We start from the raw sequence: 24,111 nt of genomic DNA on the forward strand, positions 1-24,111 counted from the left end.
AGTTTGAAATACCTGCTAATTCAAACTCTGGAAGCAGCAGCTTCGATCTTCTTCTGCAGTATAGACGCACCCTAAGTGCTAACAAAGTATAACTTAGTGCAAGATTACTTGGCTAGATTCTCCATTTTGTGGAGCTCAGCTTAGCACAGGAGTGAGGGGGCAAAAGTGTCTTTTAAGCCACTTTTGGGCTGGCGTGTTCAGACCTGGGCACAATTTAAATCAGACCAATTTATATTATTTATACTTCTGAACTTAGCTTTTAGAATTTAGGGAAAAAAAGAATCCATAACAACAACAAAACAAAAAAACATTGGATGCTGCCTCTTATGATTACAAACTATTTAACTATTTATTTTGAATTCTGTGACAGACTTCTTGCTCTCTTGCTGCTCTGCTACAAGATAACACCTGGGAGCCTCAGAAAATCCAAGTAAGCAGTGACTCTTGAAAGAGGGGACTAGCAAAACCTAATGCAGTTGTGGTACTATCACTCAAAGAACAAGACTAATTTTGGGATACACTGATTACATGAGTCAAATGTTTACATGAATAAATTTTTGCTTGCAGAGGATTTGGGATTTGAGTAGGAGGGAAAAAAAACCCTGTTTTTACAAAAAAATGAATACAACGTATCAGCTTTATAAATAGAGTAAAAAGTGTAATTTGTTTGTTTTGAGCACAGCTCTAAGTGGGAGATTTCAGAATAATATTCAGTGACACTTGTGCATCTTAGTGGGAAGGGTCTGAATACTGAAACCTGTCTACATCCGCGTCCTACCTTCGTCTCTCAGTCCTCCACAAACCCTTTTATTGTGTTTTCATTCACTGCTTTATTGTAGGTGTTGGGTTTAAATGTTTTGTTTTTGAATGCCACACATTCTTACTATTACTATCAAGCCACCAGTTCCTATCATGCTGACTCAGTTTTTCCAGAGGCAATGCTGCAAGCTAAATTCACTGCACAAGGAATCAGAAAACTATTAGGAGTGACATGCAAAAGGTATTATAGAAAAAAAAGCCTTTCAGAGCCAACTTCATTCCTGGAAATGTTTGTAAACCAGTATGGAACTATTCCATTTCCTAAGTGGTTAGCATCGTACGCAAAAGCCGGACATAGCATTTTTTATTTTTGTTTTGTTTTTTGGGGTTTTTTTTTATCAGGGCTTTTTAAAAGGAGAGAAGAATGGTTAATCATCTGATTAATGAACTTTTCCCTTCCATAATCAGTACTTTCTCTGTGCTTGGCAGAAACATTAATATAACCTTTTAATTTCCTAGTAAAGGTAGTTCCATTTCTGCCCTGGATTTACTTTTAAGTATCAAGGCAAATATTTTCAAACCAACTCAATCAGGGCAATTTATATTTAGGTATTTAATCCTTCAATTTGATGCCTAACTTTCAGCATCTAACTTTGAACAAATTGTCCCGTGTGGTACTTAGGATACAGTAGGGAAAAAAAATGAAGAACTGGAAAAATGTGGATAGCAAATAAAGTCTAAATACAGATTTACTTGTAAAGACTAACTCAATTATGTGGGACCAAAACTGCTAACTTCATTTGCCGTTGCCCTTATACAGTACTAGGAAAACAAGTACTAGAAAAAAAGTTAGAACATACTTTATTGGTTAACTGCTGTAATTATATCCCACAGCAAATGTTCAGAATGTTGTAATTGACTATATAAACGTTCACATATGAAGGCAAACCTAATAATTATCATGCCTTTGCAGGATAGTAATTTAAATGTATTTCTCACATGATTTTATCCCTAATATTTTATTCTTTTAAAAAGTTATTGGAACCTTCAGGCTTATTAGATTTGGACTTAGTATCTACAGAGATTATTACCATACTTTACTAGTATTCAAAGGGTACATCTATACTACATGGCTCCATCGATGGAGCCATGTAGATTAGTTTACTCGAAAAAGGGAAATGAAGTGGCAATTTAAATAATCGCTGCTTAATTTAAATCAAAATGGCCGCTACGCTGTGCCAATCAGCTGATTGTCGGCACAGCCCGGCAGTCTAGACGGGGATCTGCCAACCCCAGAATCCTTCATCGGCAGATCCTATAAGCCTCATTTCACGAGGCATAAAAGATCTGCCGACGAAGGGTTCTAGGGTCGGCAGATCCCCGTCTAGACTGCTGCGCTGTGCCAACAATCAGCTGATCGGCACTGCGCAGTGGCCATTTTGATTTAAATGAAGTGGCAATTATTTAAATCACTGCTTCATTTCCCTTCCTGTGTAATCTACATGGCTCCATCGATGGAGCCATGTAGTTTAGACATACCCAAAGTGATGAAGAAGATAGGGTCACACATTACACTATTTGAAAAAGTCATGGACTTTCATACTTTGTCAATGCAGTAAGCAGGTGGTAGTTTGTAGTCTTCTAATACTGTATCATGGTAAATCCGCAGGTGGTCCTGGAATCTCAGCAACGGGAACCATTTTATGCTCACAATTTGTTTGAAATGGAGAAACAAATCTGTGTGTATGTGCAAAGACTTATAACATCGTATACCATATTAGATAAGACAAACAGACCCACAAACCAATTTTATAATTAACTTCAAGCAGAGTTTTCACAAACTCCAGCTAGAAATCTTCTGCTTGTAATAAAAGGATTTACTGCCAAGACAGGGAGTAATAACATGGCCTGGGAGAAAATCATGGGAAAAGAAGAAATAGGATCAAGGAATGAAAAACGATAATAGTGAAGAACTAAAGTAATCTATCATCTTGTGTATAACAAACTCAGCATTTCAGTAGAGGTAAGTCAATAAAGAAACTTGGAATTCCAATTATGGTATTACATAAAACAAGATCAGCTCCATCTTAGTATGACAATGGTCTACAGAAGCCTGAATGAAAACTCAGACTATCAAGCAATAATCATTACTGTCAGGATCAGACGTAATATTTCAAAATGTGTAAAAATAATCAAGATAGTTTATAATATCTAAGTTTCAGAATACCATCGGTGGCCACTTTCTTTTGGACAATGATACAACAATAGAACAAGTCTGGACAGAGCAAAAAACTTTATTTATGCCACAAGTGAGGAGATTTTAAGGAAGAGGCTGTATCCAAAATAGAAGGAGTGACAACATAAATAAAAAACTTATATATATATAAAGAAAAGCATATCAGGAACATCTGAAAGATGAAGATTGTGCTGAGCAGAAAAACAAATAGATCAACCAGGAACTAAAATAAATAGTCAAGAAAGCTAAGAAAGAATGGCTTGAGAGAAGACAAAGAGCCCGAAAAGCACTGCAAAAATGAATGCAAAAGGCTCCATCAGAAAGTTACAAATGTTATAACACCTGTGCCAAGTTAGCTATGCAATGAAAGCGCAGCTCAAAAGATGGAAAGACATTTTGCATCAACTACTCAACATGAATAGTCAAGTTGATCCATATGTCCCTGAGGCCATCAGCTGTGCAGGCAACAATGAAGAACAGATAATGGAAACAGAAATTAAAGCTGGAATCGAGTCCCTGGGGGAAAAAGAAGAACAGGGCACCTTATCCACACAATGTAATATCTGAAATGCTAAAGCATGGTGGAAGAAGTCTATATAGTCATGCTCCTTTCTAAACTATTTAGCCTAATTTGGGCAAAGGATGAAGTTTCTGAAGTCTGGCCATGCTCAATCACTGAATCAACTCTTTAAAGAAAAGTCATCTGTTTGCAATAACTACTGAGGAATAAGTCTTATAAGCATCCTACAAAGGTATTCTGTAGAGTGATTCACAGACAAATGAAATGAAAAAGAGAGGAAATCCTTTCAGTGGTTTTGACTACGCTCAGCAGGAGATTGATGCTGTAGGGACTGATCTTCCGGGGGTCAATTTTGTGGTTCTACTAAAGACCTGATCAGTCAAATGCTAACCATGCTCCCATCAATTCCGGTATTCCACTTGATCAAGTAAAAGGATTTGATGCTAGAATTTCTCCCATTGAGCCCCAACAGTAGAGATGCTGTAATAAGGTATGTCATCTCCAGCTACCCTATTCACATAGGTGGTGTTTCGTGTCTTAGTACATCGCCTCCTACGATAGACCTGGCTAGTCACACACGCACACAGGCTCTAGACCTGAATACTTCACCATGGATCAGACAGTGGGTTTTTCTCAAATTTTGGAGAGAGATATCAAGTTTTGTGCATTCATTGATATTAAGAAAGCATTTGACTCGTAACTGAAAGTATTTGTGCAAAGCACTCAAGTAGTACAATTCTAGCAGCTGGTTGACTCAAATACTACAGAAAACTCTATTCTTGCTTGGTATGCATTATGGGTACGTCTAGACTACATGGCTCCGTCGACGGAGCCATGTAGATTTGTTGTTTTGGCAAAGGCAAATGAAGCTGCGATTTAAATGATCGTGGCTTCATTTACATTTACATGGCTGCCGCGCTGAGCCGAGGAATAATGGGGCTGCTGACAAAGGGCTTTGATGTCCGCAGGGGAGCGTCCAGACTGGCGCGCGAGCCGACAAACAGCTGATCAGCTGTTTGTCGGCTCAGCGCGGCAGCCATGTAAATGTAAATGAAGCCGCGATCATTTAAATCACGGCTTCATTTGCCTTTGCCTATGTGTCTAATCTACATGCCTCTGCCGACAGAGGCATGTAGTCTAGACACAGCCTATGGGTCAATGGAGAGCTGAGAGAGTGTTTTGAAGTGCAAAAGAGTCAAACAGATGAATACTCAGTCCAATACCTTTTGTTCTATACATAGAAAACATTTTATCCAACTTTTTTAGTGATATTGATGGAGGCTGCAGAATATTGGGGAGAATTATCAAACACCTTGACTTTGCAGACAATATTATAATGATAATGTCTACAGAGAAATGAAAGCAATTTTAACTTGTGCACAACAGACAGAGAAAAGCGATTAAAAATGATTGAATAGCCAGACTACCGATAACCTCAAAAATCAAGGAACAGGCTAACATTAATGTTATAGACACTGAAGAAGTAGACAGTGGCAGCTACTTGGATTAGTACATTTCAACATGAAGTTGACATCAAGAACCAGATTGCTGCTGCCTGTACAATGTTCATATGCCTGAAGAAAAATATTTAGAATCAGTGTCCTTAACAGATAAAACTTGATCATATCCAGCACTCATTGTGGACACATTATTTTACAGTTGCAAAACATGGGGACAAAGCATCTGGAGAAAAAGCAGCAAGCATTTGAAATGAGGCACCTGTACCATATCCTAGGCATGACAAAATAGATTAGCTAGATTGAGAAATAATATCCACAGAAGACTGAAAGAGACTATGATCATCACAAGGCATCAACTACAACATATTGGCCACAGGCCTGCCAACAGTGTGGGATAAAGGGGGCAACTGCTCTAAGTGATGGGAGGTGGTGTGGCATACTCTCAGTAGCACTGAAAGCTGGCTGCCCTGGCCATGCCCCTTCTGCCAAACCCCCCTCATCTTCCATGAGTGTGAAGCCACACTCCCCCATCCCTATCCAAAGGCTTGGTGTGGCTGTCGATTCCTCTGATTGGCCATGTTGCTAAAATAACCCCATGCCAATTACCAAAAACTGTTCTCTGAGAAGGAGCAGGGTGAGAGAGGCTGAGGATGTCCGAGGAGACAGTGACATAATATCTACTACATATGTGTGTGTGTGTGTGTGTGTGATTGGCAGATCTGTCTATCAAGAACTCCTCTTAAATGGTAAGAGCTAGGACCACCAAATTCGGAATGCAGCTTCCTCTTGTTAAAACTTAAAGCATGGCAAGGGTTTGGTGGTGCCAGGACAATGAAATGTGCCTGGAATTTGACTGTTTCTAATCAAATGGACAGCAGCAACAGTCATGCTGTCGGATGACAACAGGGGAGATGCTTTCTGGCCAGTGCAGCCCCCACTGCCCTCAGCCAGCCCAGCTCTAAGGGCAGGAGGGTAGGCAGTGCAGTGCCCACTGCCGCATCTGCAGCCACTACCACCTTGGCCAGCCCCAACTCTGGGAGCAGCAACCCAGGAAGCATGGTCCCCAGCACCTTGGTTAGCTTCAGGACACTATTGCCCAACCAGCCTGTTGGCAAACCCCCCAACCTCCTGCCCTGACTCTTGCACCCACCCATCCCCTGCCCTGAGCACATCACAACCTGCCTTGACTCCTGCATTACCCACCCATTTCCCTGACTCCTGTTCCCGCTAAATCCTTCCCTGACTCCTGCCATCCTCCACACACACACACACACCTCCCAACCACCTTCCCTAATGCCTGCATCCCCGCCTCCTACCCTGAGTCCCCACACGGATCTGAGCAGCGCCAGGTAAATCCTTTAGTAGTACATAAAATAATACAGGCAACACCCCCAACAGGTTCAAACAAATGTGTACAGAGTCTGCTCATAATCCCAAATCAGCCCAGCCTTAGCATTGGAAAAATGATGATATTAGGCAAGAGGCAGAAATGTATACTCCACAATATAAAACTCAAGCTATACCATCAGGAAAAGATGCAGCTTATAAATCTGTTTTCTCTGAGGGTATGTCTACACTACCACCCTAGTTCGAAGTAGGGTGGTAATGTAGGCAACTGGAGTTGCAAATGAAGCCCGGGATTTGAATTTCCTGGGCTTCATTTGCATCTCGCCGTGCGCCGCCATTTTTAAATGTCCGCTAGTGCGGACTCTGTGCCGCGCGACTACGCGCGGCACGGACTAGGTAGTTCGGACTACGCTTCCTACTCCGAACTACCGTTACTCCTCATTTCACGAATAGGAAGCCTAGTCCGAACTACGTAGTCCATGCCGCGAGTAGTCGCGCAGCACGAAGTCCGCACTAGCGGACATTAAAAAATGGCGGCGCACGGCGAGATGCAAATGAACCCCGGGAAATTCAAATCCCGGGCTTCATTTGCAACTCCGGTTGCCTACATTACCACCCTAGTTCGAACTAGGGTGATAGTGTAGACATACCCTGAGAGTGTTCTGTTTTGAGAGATTTATTGAAGTGGTCTGACTTGGAATTCCCATATTATTTTTAAGAGAGTGAAACAGTAGTTAGTCATTTTACATCTCTTAAGGGATAAACACAGAAACACTGTTAAAGGTAGATAGAAATATCACCACTGTAGGGTTTACCCTAGCAGAATTTTATAACTTTGCTTCTTGTCCAGTTGTTAGTGAGATGGATACAGCTGTACATTCATTTCAGTATTCTCCATCTGTATTTTCCCTTTAGGGCAAAATGAGCCTGAAGATTCCTTACTGAAAGCATCACAATTGGAAAATGCAAGCATTGTACTGGGGCTCCCTGTCCGGCAACATCCATGGTCGGGCACTTACCATGGATGTTCCTTGGACCACAGAGCCCAGGAACAGGGAGGTCTGGTGGTAGGACAGAAGTAGCATCGGAGACACCGGCGACTCAGCGGGAAACCCCAGTGTGTGTGTGTGTCATGACAGGCAGCACATCAGGGAGTTCTGGCCCCAGCAGTGGCTGTGGAGCTCTAGATCCAGTGGTGGCCAGGTAGTTCTAGCCCCGGCTGTGGAGCTCCAGCTCTGGCCACAGAGCCAAGCAGCTGCAGAGCTCTGCCTGGGCTGCAAAGCTCCAGTCCCGGCTGTAGAGTCAGGCAGTTGCAGATCTCTGTCCCAGCTGTGGAGCCCCAGCCATGGCAAAACCAGCCCCGGCAGCGGCAAGGCCAGCGGCACCTACAGAGCTCGGGGTGGGGGGCGATTGGGGCAGCAATGGGGGCAGCCTGGATCAGGAAAGGAGGGACCTCCCCTGGTCCGGCAAATCCCCTCGTTCGGGACCAATCAGGTCCCGAGGGTGCCGGACAGCGAGGTCCAACCAGTTTTAGCTTTTAACTCATTCAGCAGCATCAAGAACCAGTTTGATGTGTGTGACGTAAAGGATGAGGGGTGGGATTGGGAATTGGTGCCATTTTAAAGGAAACTGTGATAAACTCATAACTATATAGATATATTTGATAGAAAGACTTTGTATAGTTGATCCAGCTCCTGTGGGATGTGCTACAAAGCTTTAATGTCAGAGCCCTCCAAGAATAAGAAACAGGCTATTTAGTTCAAGTCTCTATTAAGCAGACATGGTATTAAAAGTGGCTCAGTTACACTCTGTAATTTTGTGGAGTAAAGTATTGTCTGCTGGATTAAGGTTTCTGAGTTTATGCATTTGATCAAGGACTTCCAATTATATTTAAATGATACACTCAGAAAAAAAATGATTACTTCATCTCTGCTCCCAACTTATAAACTGCAACCCTCAAAACACGTGGTTCATGGAAAACTGACATATAGCCTGTGCATTAGCAGTTACTCAGTCTTTTGTTACCTTAAGTTTGTCACCTGCTTTGGCTATTCAGCTAGATCCATACAAGGTTGAATTTGTAGTCAAACATAAAACAAAAGCCTAGGAAGTAGTTTTACCAAAGACTGTCAGCTCTGCTGGGTCGCTGTCTCGTTCCCCCACCATGTTGGTGCCGACACAAGTGTACATGCCAGCGTCACTTTTCCTCGTGTTTGAGATCATCAGTTTCCCACCTCGTATCTGTTTGAAGAAAAGAAAAGGCACTGTAATTTATATAACCAGACATAAAGGGAGACTCAGATTACAAAGATCTAAAACACGAAGTGCAGGCTTTTGTTTTTTACAGAAAAGCTTTGCCTTTTTTTGTGTAAAGATTATCAGTCCATCTATTTGGTGATGAATAATCATAATGTTAATTTGATATTAGGCTCTTCTGAAGCGTATTTGATTCTACGTCTGGTCTTGTCTCAATTTTTTTGGTTTTGTGTGATGCTCTTAAATTTCAGAACAGTTGGAGTTCTTGCTACCTTTTTTTGCTCATCTATCCTGCATTTGCATTTGCTTAGCTTTTCAAAGCAAAGGCAAAGGTGCACCCATGACATCTGGGCAACTCCATCTCCAAAGCATAGAAGAGTTGCTCATAGAAATAGTTGTGACTTTTTTTAAGATGGATTTTTTTCTCTAACCTTGTTCTCAGAAAGAGTTGACCCATTTATATTCAGCCTCAAGGCAGGTAGCCAGAATAAAACAAATTGGTTCCTGATTAGCTAAAAGTCAGAAAAGCTAAAACCAATGGAAAATATGGTATTTTAGTAAAAAAAAAATAGACAATCTTAATTAACCATTGATACCAGATCTCCCTATGACTAGAGATGAACCTGAAGTACAAATTTTTAACTCTTCAAAGGTTAGTGCAGGAGGGTTTGGCTTGGAGCTTTTGTGGGCACAGCCCACTTCTTCAGATGACTGATCATCTGAAGAAGTGGGCTGTGCCCACGAAAGTTCATGATACCATCTACATGTTTTGTTAGTCTTTAAGATACTACTAGACTATTTGTGGTTTTTTAAGTCTTTCATAAATATTTATATACTCAGTCTTACAATCAGAACTGTGCATGCATAATCACTGTTTGCCTACTATCCCAGTAACATCACTGAAGTTCCATAAAAACCCAAAGATCTCCTTGCATGGAACCGATTAGATGATTGGGGTTTATATTTTTGTAGATACAGTTATGTAAATTATTCAGTGCTCATTCAAAGCCATTGAGAAATATACTTCTTAAAAACATTATCTATCAATGGCATTTTGGAAGGACTTACACTGATTCTCTCCTCCCTGTCGTCAATGCGGATTTTATCTTTCTTCCAATAGATTGTGGGTTCAGGATGTCCTCGAGGAGGCTGGCACTCCAGAATAGCAGGTTCTCCAGCTGCCACAACAATATCGGTAGGGTTTTGGCGAAAGTCATCTCGTAGCACTAATTGAGCATAAGAGGAAAGAACAAGAAAATGAGTTGTTAGGAATTGCAACATGGTAAAGGCAAACAAATTGTTTCTCTGAGAAAAGTAGCTTCCAAGTTTTCAAATGGCAGCTTGATATTAACATATGCACTGTAAAACTCCTGGCAAAATATTATATTGCGGGGTAGAAGGAAGAGAGAATATGACTCAACAGGGAGCCTCTCTTATCAAAAGAATACAGACAAACCATGTATGAACATACATTTTCTAAAAGTAAATGCATTACTCATCATTTAAAATACAGAAGGGCCAATATATACACTGCTCCTTTTTTTAGCCTTGTATTCTAGATACAGGTGCTAAGTAACATCTAGTCAACCTGAGTATTTCTGGTGTGATGCTGATTCTTTTCATTAGAGAAAACAGCATGTTGGACCTCGGTTGTAATCTTTTAAAAATGTGGTGTGCCTGGCTCTTCTATTCGCACCTTTCTTGTCAACGGTCCCTCCCCCTCCACTCCTGGAAAGGTGTTAAGGTTCTAGGGCTGACACCATTGTTACCGAATTGCAGAGTTTTGTCTTTATTCCAGAAGGCTTCTATTTTCTGATGAAATTGGTGCTATTGATCATTGTTTCCAAAAGATGCCAAGAAGCTGAGCTTCTGTACAGAATGCTAGCAGTGCACCTGCTTCTTCTGTTCCTTTGATAGTCATGTAGGTCTGACCAGACTTGACCACAATAGGTAAAAGACGAAAACATTTTAATTGCCAAAAGTTTTGAAAACTAAATTTGGCAACACATGGTAGGTTCTTATTTAAATCAAGCTACTAGGAAGCAGGATCAGGTTCAGCTAGCTGGCTCCTCCATATGTTGAAATGATATCCACTTTATCGTTATTCCTCTATGGGTGTCCTCATCTCTAGGTTAATTGACATCTTATAAAAATCAGACTGAAAATTGTTCTAGATAGAGCAACTGAAATTGAATTTAGGGCATTTCCCCTTCTCGAATTTCAGCTATATATAAGTTTCATTATTGCTTTACTGCACTTCCCTCCCTTAATGAAACCAGAGTCCGCCGAGAAATTAGAAAACACTTTATCCTAGTGAAAGTGCAGTCAGGGAGAGTTTAATAGAAATTGGTCAATCTCAGTTTATATGCAGAGTTAATTTACTGCTTTCACAGTTAATAAAAAACAATGTTTTAAACTGAATATCTTATGTCCTCTTCTGTACCACACAAAAAGAAATTATTATTTTTATGCACAAAGATTAGCCTCTGAGGGTACTGAGGTGAGTGTGCATTTTACAGTGGAACTCAACATAGGATGGGGTTTCAGTTATCATTTAGATTTTGAGATACACAAGTAAACCCCAAAGGGGAGAAGATTTTTTTTTTAATATCATGTTATATATAACAGAAAAGGATGGGCTATTTAGGCCATTTTTAGAGGGACAAAATAAAAATAATAGGAAATGGTGAGCACCAAACATCATTTTGGCAAGGTCCCAATTTTTTTTCCAAAATAGCACATCTGGTAGCTTGAAAGATATTGTTTAGTACTGCTTTTCCAAAAAATATCTTGACAAAAGCCTCAACCCAAAAGATGTTTATGACTAATGTGACTTGCTTCTCCAACGCTAATATTTTATCCAGAATAACTAAAAATAGAAAAAAGTAGGGTATTTTGACTTTTTTGAGATAAAATGGAATATAATGTATATAACATATAATACAGAAATAACACGATGAAGATTATGGACTACTAACAATTTGGCACTACAACATGTGTTTGTGGCCATCATGTAAGAAAGATAGTATTCTCTAAATGAAGCCAAGAAAGGCAGCCTCAGCAGTAATTTCAAAGGAGAGGCCAAAAAAGGACTTTCAAAACCACCCATTTCTGGAAGTTTCTCATATAGCCAAGAATTGAGACAGAAGAAATGTTTTTGAAAGAAGAAGTATCCTCTTGCACAACTGCTAAACTGCTGCCAAGCATCGACTCTTTCTAAAACTAAAAAGTTGCCAAGCGACAGAAACATTAATCCTTTACAAGAGGCTTATGGACAGCATTAAGTGGTTCCACCATCATTCCATATGTTACTAAACTCATAATTGTTTTCAAAATTAAACAAATATGTATGGTCTGGTTCTTCATTATTTTACAGATCTTTAGTGCAATTCCAGAGATGCAAAAACATAATAAAATTAGCAGATCTGTACACTGAAAAGTTCCCCAAAGCATGATGATTCTACGCCACCCAATCACAGATCCTGACACAAGGTTGGGGATGAGAGCATGGCTGAAGCACAGTGATTGTTTTCCACAGCCAGAACAGTTTCTTATGGTCACAGGAAAGCATCTGTAAGTTACAGCAACACCAATATGGAAGATGTTCTGACTTATGCTTGGAGAATAAGGCCCTGACCAGCCATGACTAAGTTTTGAAGTCCCCTTTTCCTTTCTACTCTGGTTCTATATCACATGTGACTTGCATGGAACACAAAAGTGACATTTAGTTCGGTGAAAACATTGAAATTTGACTTGTGTAACTGTAATAGATATATCTACCTCAGAAAGTGTCTTATGTTTTAGAAAATGCAAGAGAGATAATTGGCATAAGGACAAGAGGAAAATGGGAAAAGGAGAAAACCGAAGGAGACCGGGACAGAATAGTGGTGGGATGTGTAATTAAGATGACCAAGAACATAGAAATTATGAGAGCAAGAAACAATGAGTTAGAACATGGAAAAAAGAAAGAGGGTAAAAGGAAGGGAAAGGATACGAATAAAGAGAGGAAGAACAAGAGGATAGGGTAAAAGATAGGAAGGAATAATGAGACTAAAGATCTCTTGGTGCCATTTAGAAAGAGTGAGTTACTAATAACAATTTTTTGCTGCCAGAAGTTATGTTGGCATAAAGCCACTGAACTTAGTACAACTCTTGTGCACATGCATACTTGGCTCCTTGCATCAGCGCTGCATATGCTTACCAAGAGCACTTCTGTGAATGCATAGTGCGATGCACCATGCTTAGGTATGCCAACTTTTGAGAAGTTTTTGCAGTGCCTGGTGCAAAAGAAACAAGTAACATGGAGTGAATGGGATTAAGCGGGTAAACTTCCAGGATGCAATTGTCTCCATCCTATAATGACATCTATATGCCCTAATTGTGACTTTTTAAAAAATCATGCTAACCCACTTGGCCCTCCTCACTATTATCTACCTCTGACAGAAATCTGGAACCTACATAGTTCTGTTTTATTGTCAGAATCACTGCAAGCAGAACATACAATCCTCCTGTATCTGCTGAGCCACAAACATAACTGAATCTGTGGTGAATATGAGTTTCTTAGAGAACAGACAGCTGAAGAAACTAGCAATATCAATTCAAAGTTCCTAGTGGCATTCACAGAATAGTTGCGGGTAATGGAGTGGCACTTCTGGGCGTGAAAACAAACACTGGCTAGTGGGCTTGCAGTGTAATGCAGGCATGGGATCACTAGAAGTGGCTGCTGAACTTTCAGATGTGCAAGGCCTCATTCTGTATGCTGAGCTTGCCTACTGTTGGTAAATTGAAAGTATGCTGGTGATATTTACTCACAAGATTGGGTCTCAGTGGGAAAAAAAAATGTTATAGTTGCCTATAGCATAATATCTGTGAAGCAAAGGGAGAAAAGTTGCTGCCTTGATGGAGGTGAAGCAGCTGTTTACTGAGTTTGAACAGCCAGACACAAGGGTAATTAAAATACGGAGCTATACAGTTCGGGGAGACATTGAAGGAGCACTTTAACAGCAAGTCATAATAATGTTCTTTGATGTAGTGTGAACTATCTGACTGTGCTCTTTGAGGCCTTTTGGGAACTGTGTGGTACTTGTACATCCATGAATATAATAGTGTCAATGCAACTGTTAATTTTATGGTATTTGCTGTACATTTATTATTATTATCTTGTGTTTGTCACTGATCCATGAATCGTGTCATACTATACAACAACAATTAAGTTGGTGCTTTCAGAACCAGTAGGGATGCTACCACATAGACTCTGAACTAATAAAAATGAACCATTTCCAAATAATATAATTGTATTAGGTAACAAAACCAGATTAACAAAAAATCTATCAAAATCAAAGCAAATATGCTAATATGCAATATCTGTTTTTGCTGTGGGAGAAGCCCCATAATTTTAGAATCGTAGAAGATTAGGGTTGGAAGAAACCTCATGAGGTCATCTAGTCTACCCCCTCCATCCCACTCAAAGCAGGACTGACCAAAAAGAAATCATCCCAGCCAGGGGATTTGTCAAGCCTGGCTTTAAAAAACCTCTATGCATGGAGATTCCACCACATGCCTAGGCAACCTGTGCTTTACCACCTTCCTAGTGAAATAGTTTATCCAACCTAGACCTCCCCCACTACAACTTCTCGCAACCGTTACTTGTAGGCCTCTCATCTCCCACCACTTAGATAGTCCAGCTCTATACCTCTTTGGAACCTTTCAATCTCTTCAGGCAGGGGAAGGCTGCTGTCAAATCCCCGAGTCATTCTTCTCTTCTGCAATCTAAATAAGCCCAGTTCACTCAGCCTCTCCTCATCAGTCATATGCCTCAGTTTTCATTGTTCTCCACTGGACTCTCTCCAATTAGCACACATCTTTTCTGTAGTAGCAGGCCCAAAACTGGATGCAGTATCTCAGATGTGACCTCCACATTGCCAAATAGAGGGGAATAATGACTTTCCTCGATCTGCTGGCAATGCTCCTACTAATGCAGCCCAATATGCTATTAGTCTTCCTGATAATAAGGGTACACTTTTGACTCTTATCCAGCTTCTCATTCACTGTAATTCCCAGGTCCTTTTCTGCAAATCTGCTACTTAGCCATTCAGCCCACAGCCTGGAGCAATGTTTGGAAATTTTCTCTCTCTATCCCGCTGGCCAGCTTAGTGTCATCTGCGAATGGGCAAAGGATGCAATCCATCTTCTCATCGAGATCATTATTGAAGATGTTGAACAAAATTGGGCTCTGTGCTCGATACATGCTGCCAACTAGGCATCAAGCTCTTGATCACTACTGGTTGATCCCTACAGTCTAGTTAGCTTTCTATCAATCCATCCAAGCCATGCTTTTTTAACTAGCTGGCAAGAGTACTCTAGGAGACCAGGGGCAACATAGGAGTCACGAGGGTCAAGCCAGCAGCTGGTGAAGGCACTAGCGAGGCTGGAGGGCCAGCACTGACACCAGGAGTCTCTCCCTCCAACCCCCGCCTCTCCGCTCACCTGCCCTGTGCACTCATTGGCAGTGGTGGGTAAAGTGCAACAAGGTGTTCCCAGCTCATGTGCTGTTCCACTTCATGCCAGGGAAGGAGGGAGTGGTTTTCCCACCACCGCTAGTGAATGTGTGTGTGGGGGGAGAAGGGGGTGGTAGTGCAGACTCCTTCAGCCAGCACTTATCCTCCAGCCTCACTAGTCCCCATGGGCCTCAAGGGTGCCATTTATGGGAGATTAGAGAGGGCAATAGCCCCTGCCTCCTGAGTTTGAACCCCTGGATTTCAAGCTTGAGGTCTGTTTAAAGTCCATACCTTGACTCCAGAGACAGCTCTTAAATGCAACAGTTTGGTCTGCTTGCAGCTTTGACTTTGAGCAAGGAGTTTGTTATAAACAGAGGGAGGGGCAGGGTGATTAAGAATAACAAAAGGCTGGTTATTCAGTTAATTGAAGAATCCTTAGATCATCATGTAAACATTGGCAGGTACTTCACTTAAAAGATAGGGAGGAGTATTGTGCTGCATGGATCCATCCCCATTTGGATCCCTGCTGTTAAACTTTTCACTAATGTTCTTGGAAAAGGAGTACAGTACACAATGACTAATCCAAAGCTGACTGCAAAAAGTTAGAAAGGGATCTCACAAAACTGGATGATTGGACAACACAAAGGCAAATGGAATTCAGTGTTGATAAGTGCAAAGTAATGCACATGGGAAAATATAATCCTAACTATAGATGAAAAAATGATGGAATCTAAAATAGCTGTTACCACTCAAGAAAGAGATCTTAAAATCCTTGTGGATAGTTTCCTGAAAACATCTGCTCAATGTGCAGTGGCAGTCTAAAAACTAAAATGCTAACAGAATATTGGGAATCATTAGAAAAGGAATGGATAATATAACAAAATACCATATTGCCGCTATATAATCATTGTATGCCCACATCTTGAATACTGTATGCAGATCTGGTCACCCCATATAAAACAAGATATATTGTATTTGGAAAAGAGCAAACAGAAATGATTAGGGAGTAAGGAACAGCTTCCATATGAGGCAAGATTAACAAGACTGGGACTTTCCAGCTTGGAAAAGAAATGACTAAAGGGTAGGGGAATATGTTAGGTCCAGAAAATCATGAACATGTAGAAAACTAGAATAAGGAAATGGTATTCATTTCTTCACTAACATAACAAGAAAATTCAAAGGGGTAACCAAGTTAGTCTGTAACAGGAAAAACTTAAAAAGCAACAAATAGACTAATAGCGCCTTAGAGACTAACAAAACATATAGGCTGTGTCTAGACTGGCCAGTTTTTCCGGAAAATCAGCCACTTTTCTGGAAAAACTTGCCAGCTGTCTACACTGGCCGCTTGAATTTCCTCAAAAGCACTGCCGATCTCATGTAAGATTGTCAGCGTTCTTGAGGAAATACTATGCTGCTCCCGTTCGGGCAAAAGTCCTTTTGCACAAAAGTTTTGTGCAAAAGGACCAGTGTAGACAGCTCAGATTTATTTTCCGAAAAAAAGCCCCGATTGTGAAAATGGCGATCGGGGCTTTTTTGCGGAAAAGCGTCCCTGCCAATCTAGACACTCTTTTCCAAAAATGCTTTTAACAGAAAACTTTTCCGTTAAAAGCATTTCCAGAAAATCATGCCAGTCTAGACGTAGCCACTGATGGTATCATGAGCTTTTATTGGCGCAACCCACTTCTTTAGATGACTGGAGTAAAAAACTCCTAGTCGGAGATTGGGGGGGGGGTGTAGCAAGAAGATGACCCAATTAAATTTAGAGGCAGCAGATTTAAAAACAAAAAAAATAGGTGACAGAGGATGGACCATGATGATTGACTCTTTTGCTTGTTCCTTCTGAAGCACCTGACATTGGCCACTGTCAGAAGACAGGATACAGGGCTAGAAGGATTACTGGGGATATATTAGATGTCTAGAAAATTATGAATATGTGGAAAAATAGAATAAGGAAACGGTATTCATTCCTTTACTAGGAACAAGAAGGAACACAAGAACCTGAGCCAATTAAATTTATAGGCAGCAGATGTAAAACAAACAAAATACATTATTTTGTCACAGTCAACCCGTGGAACTCTTTGCCAGGAGATGGTGGAAACGCCCTGTCAAGGCTGATTCCCCACTCTGGCATGATGAATGCAGAAGAGGGGGCCTGCAAAAGAAGCCCCAAAACCTTATCTTTCCAGGCTTTGGTATAAAACTTCCCCCAAAAATCCTAAAACCTAGATTTGGGGGATAAAAATCCACTGTCACCAGCAAGTGCTTTTGAACCCACAAACAGGGGTGGATACTTGAAACCAACTCTAGGGCACCCCAAACTCTTTTTCCCAAAGAGCTTGAAAAAGGAAAGAGAAAATACCAATGAAGTTTGTGTTAGCTGCCCTCTAGTCAGAGGCATGCAGATATCCACAGACAGATTTTCCAGGACACAGAACTGAATCAATACCAGGTTAATAAAAAAGAAAGAACTTTTATTATCAAAACAATACTCCTGTTGCAAGCATAATGACTAGATGGAAAAGTCACCAATTAATATACTCCTGGGGACTCCCATGGGCTCAGGACTTAGTTACAAAAGGGAAGAAACCCCATTTCTAACAGCACAGACATCAAATCCAACTTCCCTTACCAGAAAACAATAAAACCTAACAGATTTATCTAAACTTTACCCTACTTACACATTGTGAAGAGACTTTTTCTTGGAGAGATACATGTCTTCTGTCTCCCTCGGTATCTAGAGAGAAAACTGACTCAGAGACAAAGGAGAGAAAACCCCCAAATTCCTTTGTCTCAGTTTGAAATCCCTATCCACATTTCTATTGGCTGACTGCTACCTGGCTAGGCACACTTAACCCTTTAGTCCCCAGGCTGCTGGCCATCCCTCATGACCAAGACAGGCCCAAACAAGAACAAAATAAGTTCAAGGAGGACATGTCCATCAATGGTCACTAGCCAAAAGGTGCAGGGATGGTGTCACTAGCTTCTGATTACCAAAAGCTGGCAATGGGCAACAGGGGATGGATCATGATTATTGCCTCTTCTGTTTATTCATTCTGAAGCACCTGGCATTGGCCACTGTTGGAAAACAGGATACAGGGCTAGAAGGACCTTTGATCTAACACAGTATGGCCATTCTGTTGTTCTTATATAGATCTGAAATGTATCTGCCCCCTTCTCATAGCCCACTAGACCCCAAACCCTTTCCAGATTTGAGAGAGAACCCAGGAGTTCTGACAAGATTTCAGTTTTATCTACTCAGGTTTAACACACTTTCTGCTGATACTTTATGCATAGAGGTAGGGGGTGGGTGATAGAACATCTTTCTTCCCTCCCCCCTCTTCCCTTCTCTTATTTATTTCGAGTTTCCTTATCCTCTAATCATAACTCCGGTCATCTGAAGAAGTGGGCTGTGCCCACTAAAGCTCATGATACCTTCTACATGTTTTGTTAGTCTATAAAGTGCTACCAGACCATTTGCATAATGGCTAATGACTCTTCAGTTACATCAACCGATTTTCTCAGCCCCCTTAGATGCATTAGATATGGCGTCATGGACTTATGCATGTCCAGCTTTTTAAAGTAATCCTTTACCTATTCTTTTACCATGAAGGGCTGCTCACCTCCTTCCTCATGTTGCACACTGGCAAATGACCCTGTCTGTGAAGACTGTGGCAAAAATGCACTGAGTACTTCAGATTTTTCCACATCACCTGTTACTAGGTTGCCTTCAGCAAAGGTCCCGCTTTCTCTGATCTTCTCTTTATTGATAACATATCTGTAGAAACCAAATTGTGCTTTTGCTTTCCTGATTACACCTCTGCCCTAAATACTTGAGCAATATTTTATACTCCTCTCTAGACATCTGTCCAAGTTTTCACTTTTTATAAGTTTATGTCCTGATGTATTTCTCTCTCTTTTTCCTGCTGCAACTCTTGAGCCTTTCTTTTGTCTGCAGTATTCACCCTCCAGGCACCTTGTTCATGGTCTGATGCACCACTGGCTTGCAGGATTTCACTGAACATGTCACCCTGAGGTTTTTTTTTTCTTTTCCTTCTCGTCTGGTTTAGGCATTCTGCAGGTGTCAAATTGGAAATTTCGCTCCCACCCCCACACGCAGGCTGCAACAGGCACAGCTACAAATAAAACACACATCAGTATCCTTGTCAGAATAGTCACAACTGAAAGTGAAAGTTAAGAGTCAGAATTTTTTTACTATGCTTCCCTAAAGTTTCAAACAAGATACTTGTGGCTAGGAATATTTGTGCACAGTACCACCAACAGCCTCAGGAATGGTGAAAATGTCTCACCAGGAGTGACAGAAATGAGGAGGAAATTGCTCATCTGCATGAAATTATGAGTATAGAGCAATGACACTGAATACTGGAACCATTTTCCACAGGTGATGGTGACTTTAAGTGATATCTCAGTCCTGAAGGTAACAAAAGTAGGCCACCAAAGCCATCTGGACCCATTTGCTGCTAGCCTGTTTACTGCAATGGTGCCTGGTTAAGTTATTGCTGACTGTGATGGACAAGCATCCTATTATGGAGGTAGAAATAAGGCAGCCATCAGTAGAAACCATTAGGAGACGATTGCAGAGTACCATCATGAAAGTTGCATCTGGATCTCTCAGGAGGCCATCCCTGTGTACAAAACCAAACTGCTCTGCATAGTCCTCCCTACCCTTCACCCCTCCTCCACCTCTTCTTGTTGTACCACTACCTTTTCCAGTACACGTGAAAATTAATGAAAAGTCAGTAGCTGTGTTCTGTTAAGTAGGAGCTGCATCACGGTAGATCACTGTAACGGAAATACGATTGCACACTTATCCTACTGGGAATAACTGGATTGCAATGGAGTCTCAAAAAGGTCCTGGTTTGTGCCACTGTTGGATTCTCAACAACCATCATCTTCCTCCTCATCACTGTTTACACAGAGACCTGTGGCTTTAGTTCCATGGTGATATCCACCATGGTGTGCAGAGGACAGTGGTCTCTGCCAAGTATGGCACACAGCTTTTTGTGAAGCGGGTAAGTCACTTGGCAACAGATCAACTGCTAGCCTCCCTGGCCTTCTGATAGGCCTGCCATAGCTGCTTCACTTTCACACAAATAGTGGCTGTCTAATAATTAAAAAATAAATGGCGAAAGGCTGCAGGAAGTTATAATGGGTTTTTTTGTGTGTTTTATTCTCAACCTCTGAGCATTAGCTGACACCATCTTGACATTTAAGATGGGATATGCAGCCTCTTTTACGTTTGCCATTAATGTTACTCTCCATGTGACAACAGATGCTGAGAAGCAATATGACCAACATCTAACCCCCATACTGTAACTTCTACAGCCCATCTGATAACTTCAGGAAGTAAGAATCTTTTTCGTCATTTCTAACCCAGATGTCAATTATGGCAGCACAAAGCAGTGCCATGTCAGCCAGCCAACCTGAGCTATGCATATTCCATATTTTTGAGGGTCAGAAACCTATGACTGACATTTTGTAGCACCACTACGTAGAAATCTTGGTAAAGAAGGAGAATTGCAAAGGATTCAAACATATATTTTCTACATATAGTTGGATGATGATGTTGAAGACAAAAGTTAATTAAAGTCTGATCAGTCTCTTTGCAACTCTAATGTATGGTTGTGTGTGACGCTACTCAAACAAAATAGATGTCTATGAGGAATCATATCATGTTTGAAGTTTTGGAAGATGACTTGGGAAGTATGCACAAGTATATTAACTAGCAACAACTTCATCCACTGTTGAGATAAACGCTTGTCATCAATGCACCTGCTATAATGAACAAAAAAATCCCACTGCCAAGGCACCTGCTAACCAGCACTTGCCAGCTTAAGCCCTAACGCAGGCCCTGGTCAAATTGATGCCCATAAACTAAGGTAATTATATAGAAACTGAATTCATTTTTTTCAATCAGGGCTCTAGCAATTTGTCAAGCAGGCTGAGAATAAACGTTTTATGAGAAAAGAGGTGCAGAGGTCAAAATTATTCTATGCTAGATAGCCATCCTTTAATCCTACTTTCTACTAGGCAGCAGCTTTCAAGCCCTTAGGAAAAAAACCAACATTTTTTATAGGATTTACATTTACATGATGATTACAAATAACCATCTGTCTGCTTCTAGTTTTTCAATCTGGTCCATGTCCCACGAGCCCCAAGTCTATGGTCAAAGCAGCTAAGCTGGAAGGAAGAAGTACAGGCCTGTCAGAAGGCTTGGAATAATTGCATTCTTTTCCCATCAGCGCTCAGCCTCCCTCCTTCCGCCCGTATAATGAATGTCTGAGATGATTTGTTTAAAAAAAATACAAAAACTGTCCATAATTTTTCCTCCTCATTGAATGATCCTGCCTTAAAATACATCTGTCAATCTGACTAGAGGATATAAAAACATCCAAAGTAAATATTAATGTGCTGCTGTAGTTTAGGTCTTGGTAGTTTATCTTGTCCCTCCCATTCTGTTTAGTGCTTATCTGAAAGTTTTATACTACCACAGTGTTGGAGACTTGATAGACAGGTCATGGTCTGAGGTGCTGTGCCACATGCATTTTACCAATTCAGGCAGTTCCACTCTCTCTTCAGCCCACGCGTCTCTGCTTTGGCATTTCTTTCATGCAAGGTATGTAGACATGCACAATCATTAATCATTATGAATTATTGTGCCAAATAATTGCTAGGTGTCATGACTTAAACATTGAATAGCCTAAAGATTATTATTATATTACACATTGTATGATGCAGGGATACAAGAATGTTTTGATTTATTTATTACAAACTGACATGGCTAGAGAACATCTGAACTTGCCTGAAGGAAGAAGGTGGGTGAGAAAGAGAAGCAGCAGTCATGGACAACCTCCCTCATGAAGAATATTGCATCTTTTTCTGGCCACATCTGATTTACCTTTCCAGCTCAGATGTCCTCCACTGAAGCACCATAGCTTAGACACAAGGTTTAAACCCGTACAGAGAGCACATTTCATATCATTGTATGGGCCTGTGTATACATGTAACAGTTTCACTAAAGAGATGCTAAGATTTCAAGGAAAACTTTGCAAAAAACCCACATGCTATTAAGAAACAATTGTACCACACATCTTAATTTGGCTCTCTCCCTGCATTCTCCCTTCTCTGCCCTCTATTTGCTTTTCCAAAAGCAGATATTTCTAAGGCATCTAATATTTAAACACATAGACCAAAACTTTCACAACTGAGTGCTAAAATTAAGCACCAAAATCAGCTGCCTGATATTGAGTGTTGCTGAGTGCCTACCAACTTTGATCAGTGGAAATCATTAAGTGATTGAAACTCCAGAAGAACACTTGCTAAAAATACCTGAATCTTCATTTCTGACAAATGCACCTTCCCTGCTTTACATCTCCACCTTAAGTTGAGCATTTCCATTACCCCCTTTGTTGCCAAAAAAACCTCAGCTGATCTCTTCCTTAATACATATTTAAATCTCTCAAGTAAGACCAATAGAATACTGGAAAAAGGTCCTATACTGATTCCAGCACTATAGATTGGGATCAGCCTACAGACAAAACTGTAGACATTTACACAATGTTGCTGGACATTAAGGCTACGTCTACACTGGCCCCTTTTCTGGAAGGGGCATGTAAATTTCATGAGTCGTAGTAGGGAAATGCCCGGGGGATTTAAATATCCCCCGCGGCATTTAAATAAAAATGTCCGCCGCTTTTTTCCGGCTTTTAAAAAAGCCGGAAAAGAGCGTCTACACTGGCCCCGATCCTCCGGAAAAAGCGCCCTTTTCCAGAGGATCTTATTCCTACTTCAAAGTCCTATACTTCAAAGTCCCTACTTCAAAGTAGGAATAAGATCCTCCGGAAAAGGGCGCTTTTTCCGGAGGATCGGGGCCAGTGTAGACGCTCTTTTCCGGCTTTTTTAAAAGCCGGAAAAAAGCGGCAGACATTTTTATTTAAATGCCGCGGGGGATATTTAAATCCCCCGCGCATTTCCCTACTACGACTCATGAAATTTACATGCCCCTTCCGGAAAAGGGGCCAGTGTAGACGAGCCCTAATAGCTATACTTTGAAAGAAGAGATTCACTTCCAAATATAGAATATCTTAAATTGTTTGCAATTGAGGCTTAGTTTGATTTTTGATAAAGGGTACCTTAGCATGGACTGTGCAATTCTGGGGACCAAATCCTGCAATACTTTCTAGACAAATTCCCACTGAAGACAATTAAGTTCCATAAAATTAATTTAAAAATTCAGGATTTAGGACAATCTTAGGAAATGTTTTTATACATTTTCCTTAGCTTTACTGGGCCCTTTATCTCACAAAAGTTGCCATACTTTCCTGATCTTTTCCTTTTCTTATTGATAGCATTAGTTACAACCATGTGAGTCAGACTTTGAAATTTGTCAATAACTAATTTTTAGAAGGGACATGCCAACATATTTTCTCTCACACACAATTATATACTCATTGGAGCTTGTTTGGTATCAAATGCTTTTGATATTTCACATGCCTTCCTGTATGAATGTGCCGACTGAAAAAGTGTACAATGTCCTTCCAACTCTCTGTGTTCAAATGAATGCATCCTGACATTTCCATATTTTCTGTGAAAGATTTTATTTGACTGTTGGATGACATAAAGACTGGAGGTTTTTTCTAATCAAAACTGTAACAAATTTATGTTTAAGCTTCCTGATTGAAAACAAAGTTATATCACCTATCTGCACTGTTCTGAAGTCCCAATAACCTTCTCTTTTTTTTACCTCCTAATGAATTCTGAATGCTGCAGTTAACATTCAGCAATCTCATTACCCATCTACCATAAATCTTCAAAAGCATCAGTGTGTTTTGACAGGCAAGCAAGGGAAGAGGAAGCAATACGCATATCCAAGCATTTTTTTATGTATGCAGATTTCCTAAAGACCACATTTAAATGATTTCAGAAACCCAACACTGCATTTGTCACAGTGAGTGCAAGGTGAGGTGCTGGAAAATCTCCTTTCCCCCCGACACCCGCAATGGAAGGCACAATTATATT

General features: G+C 40.7%; 1 protein-coding gene across 24 annotated transcripts in view; it reads right to left on the reverse strand.

Annotated features, from left to right (window-relative positions):
* The window catches only part of ROBO2 (roundabout guidance receptor 2), a 625,770-nt gene that overhangs the window by 184,653 nt on the left and 417,006 nt on the right, over window positions 1–24,111 (reverse strand). For all 24 annotated transcript variants that reach the window (XM_014580520.3, XM_014580517.3, XM_075909832.1 and 21 more), the window contains exons 3-4: window positions 9,647–9,804; window positions 8,443–8,563 (exon numbers count right to left, since the gene is read on the reverse strand). In XM_014580520.3, coding sequence (XP_014436006.2) covers window positions 8,443–8,563; window positions 9,647–9,804 — 279 coding nt within the window. The remainder of the gene's footprint in view (window positions 1–8,442; window positions 8,564–9,646; window positions 9,805–24,111) is intronic.

This window comes from Pelodiscus sinensis, chromosome 1 (assembly GCF_049634645.1).
Source record: "Pelodiscus sinensis isolate JC-2024 chromosome 1, ASM4963464v1, whole genome shotgun sequence".
NCBI lineage: Eukaryota > Metazoa > Chordata > Testudines > Trionychidae > Pelodiscus > Pelodiscus sinensis.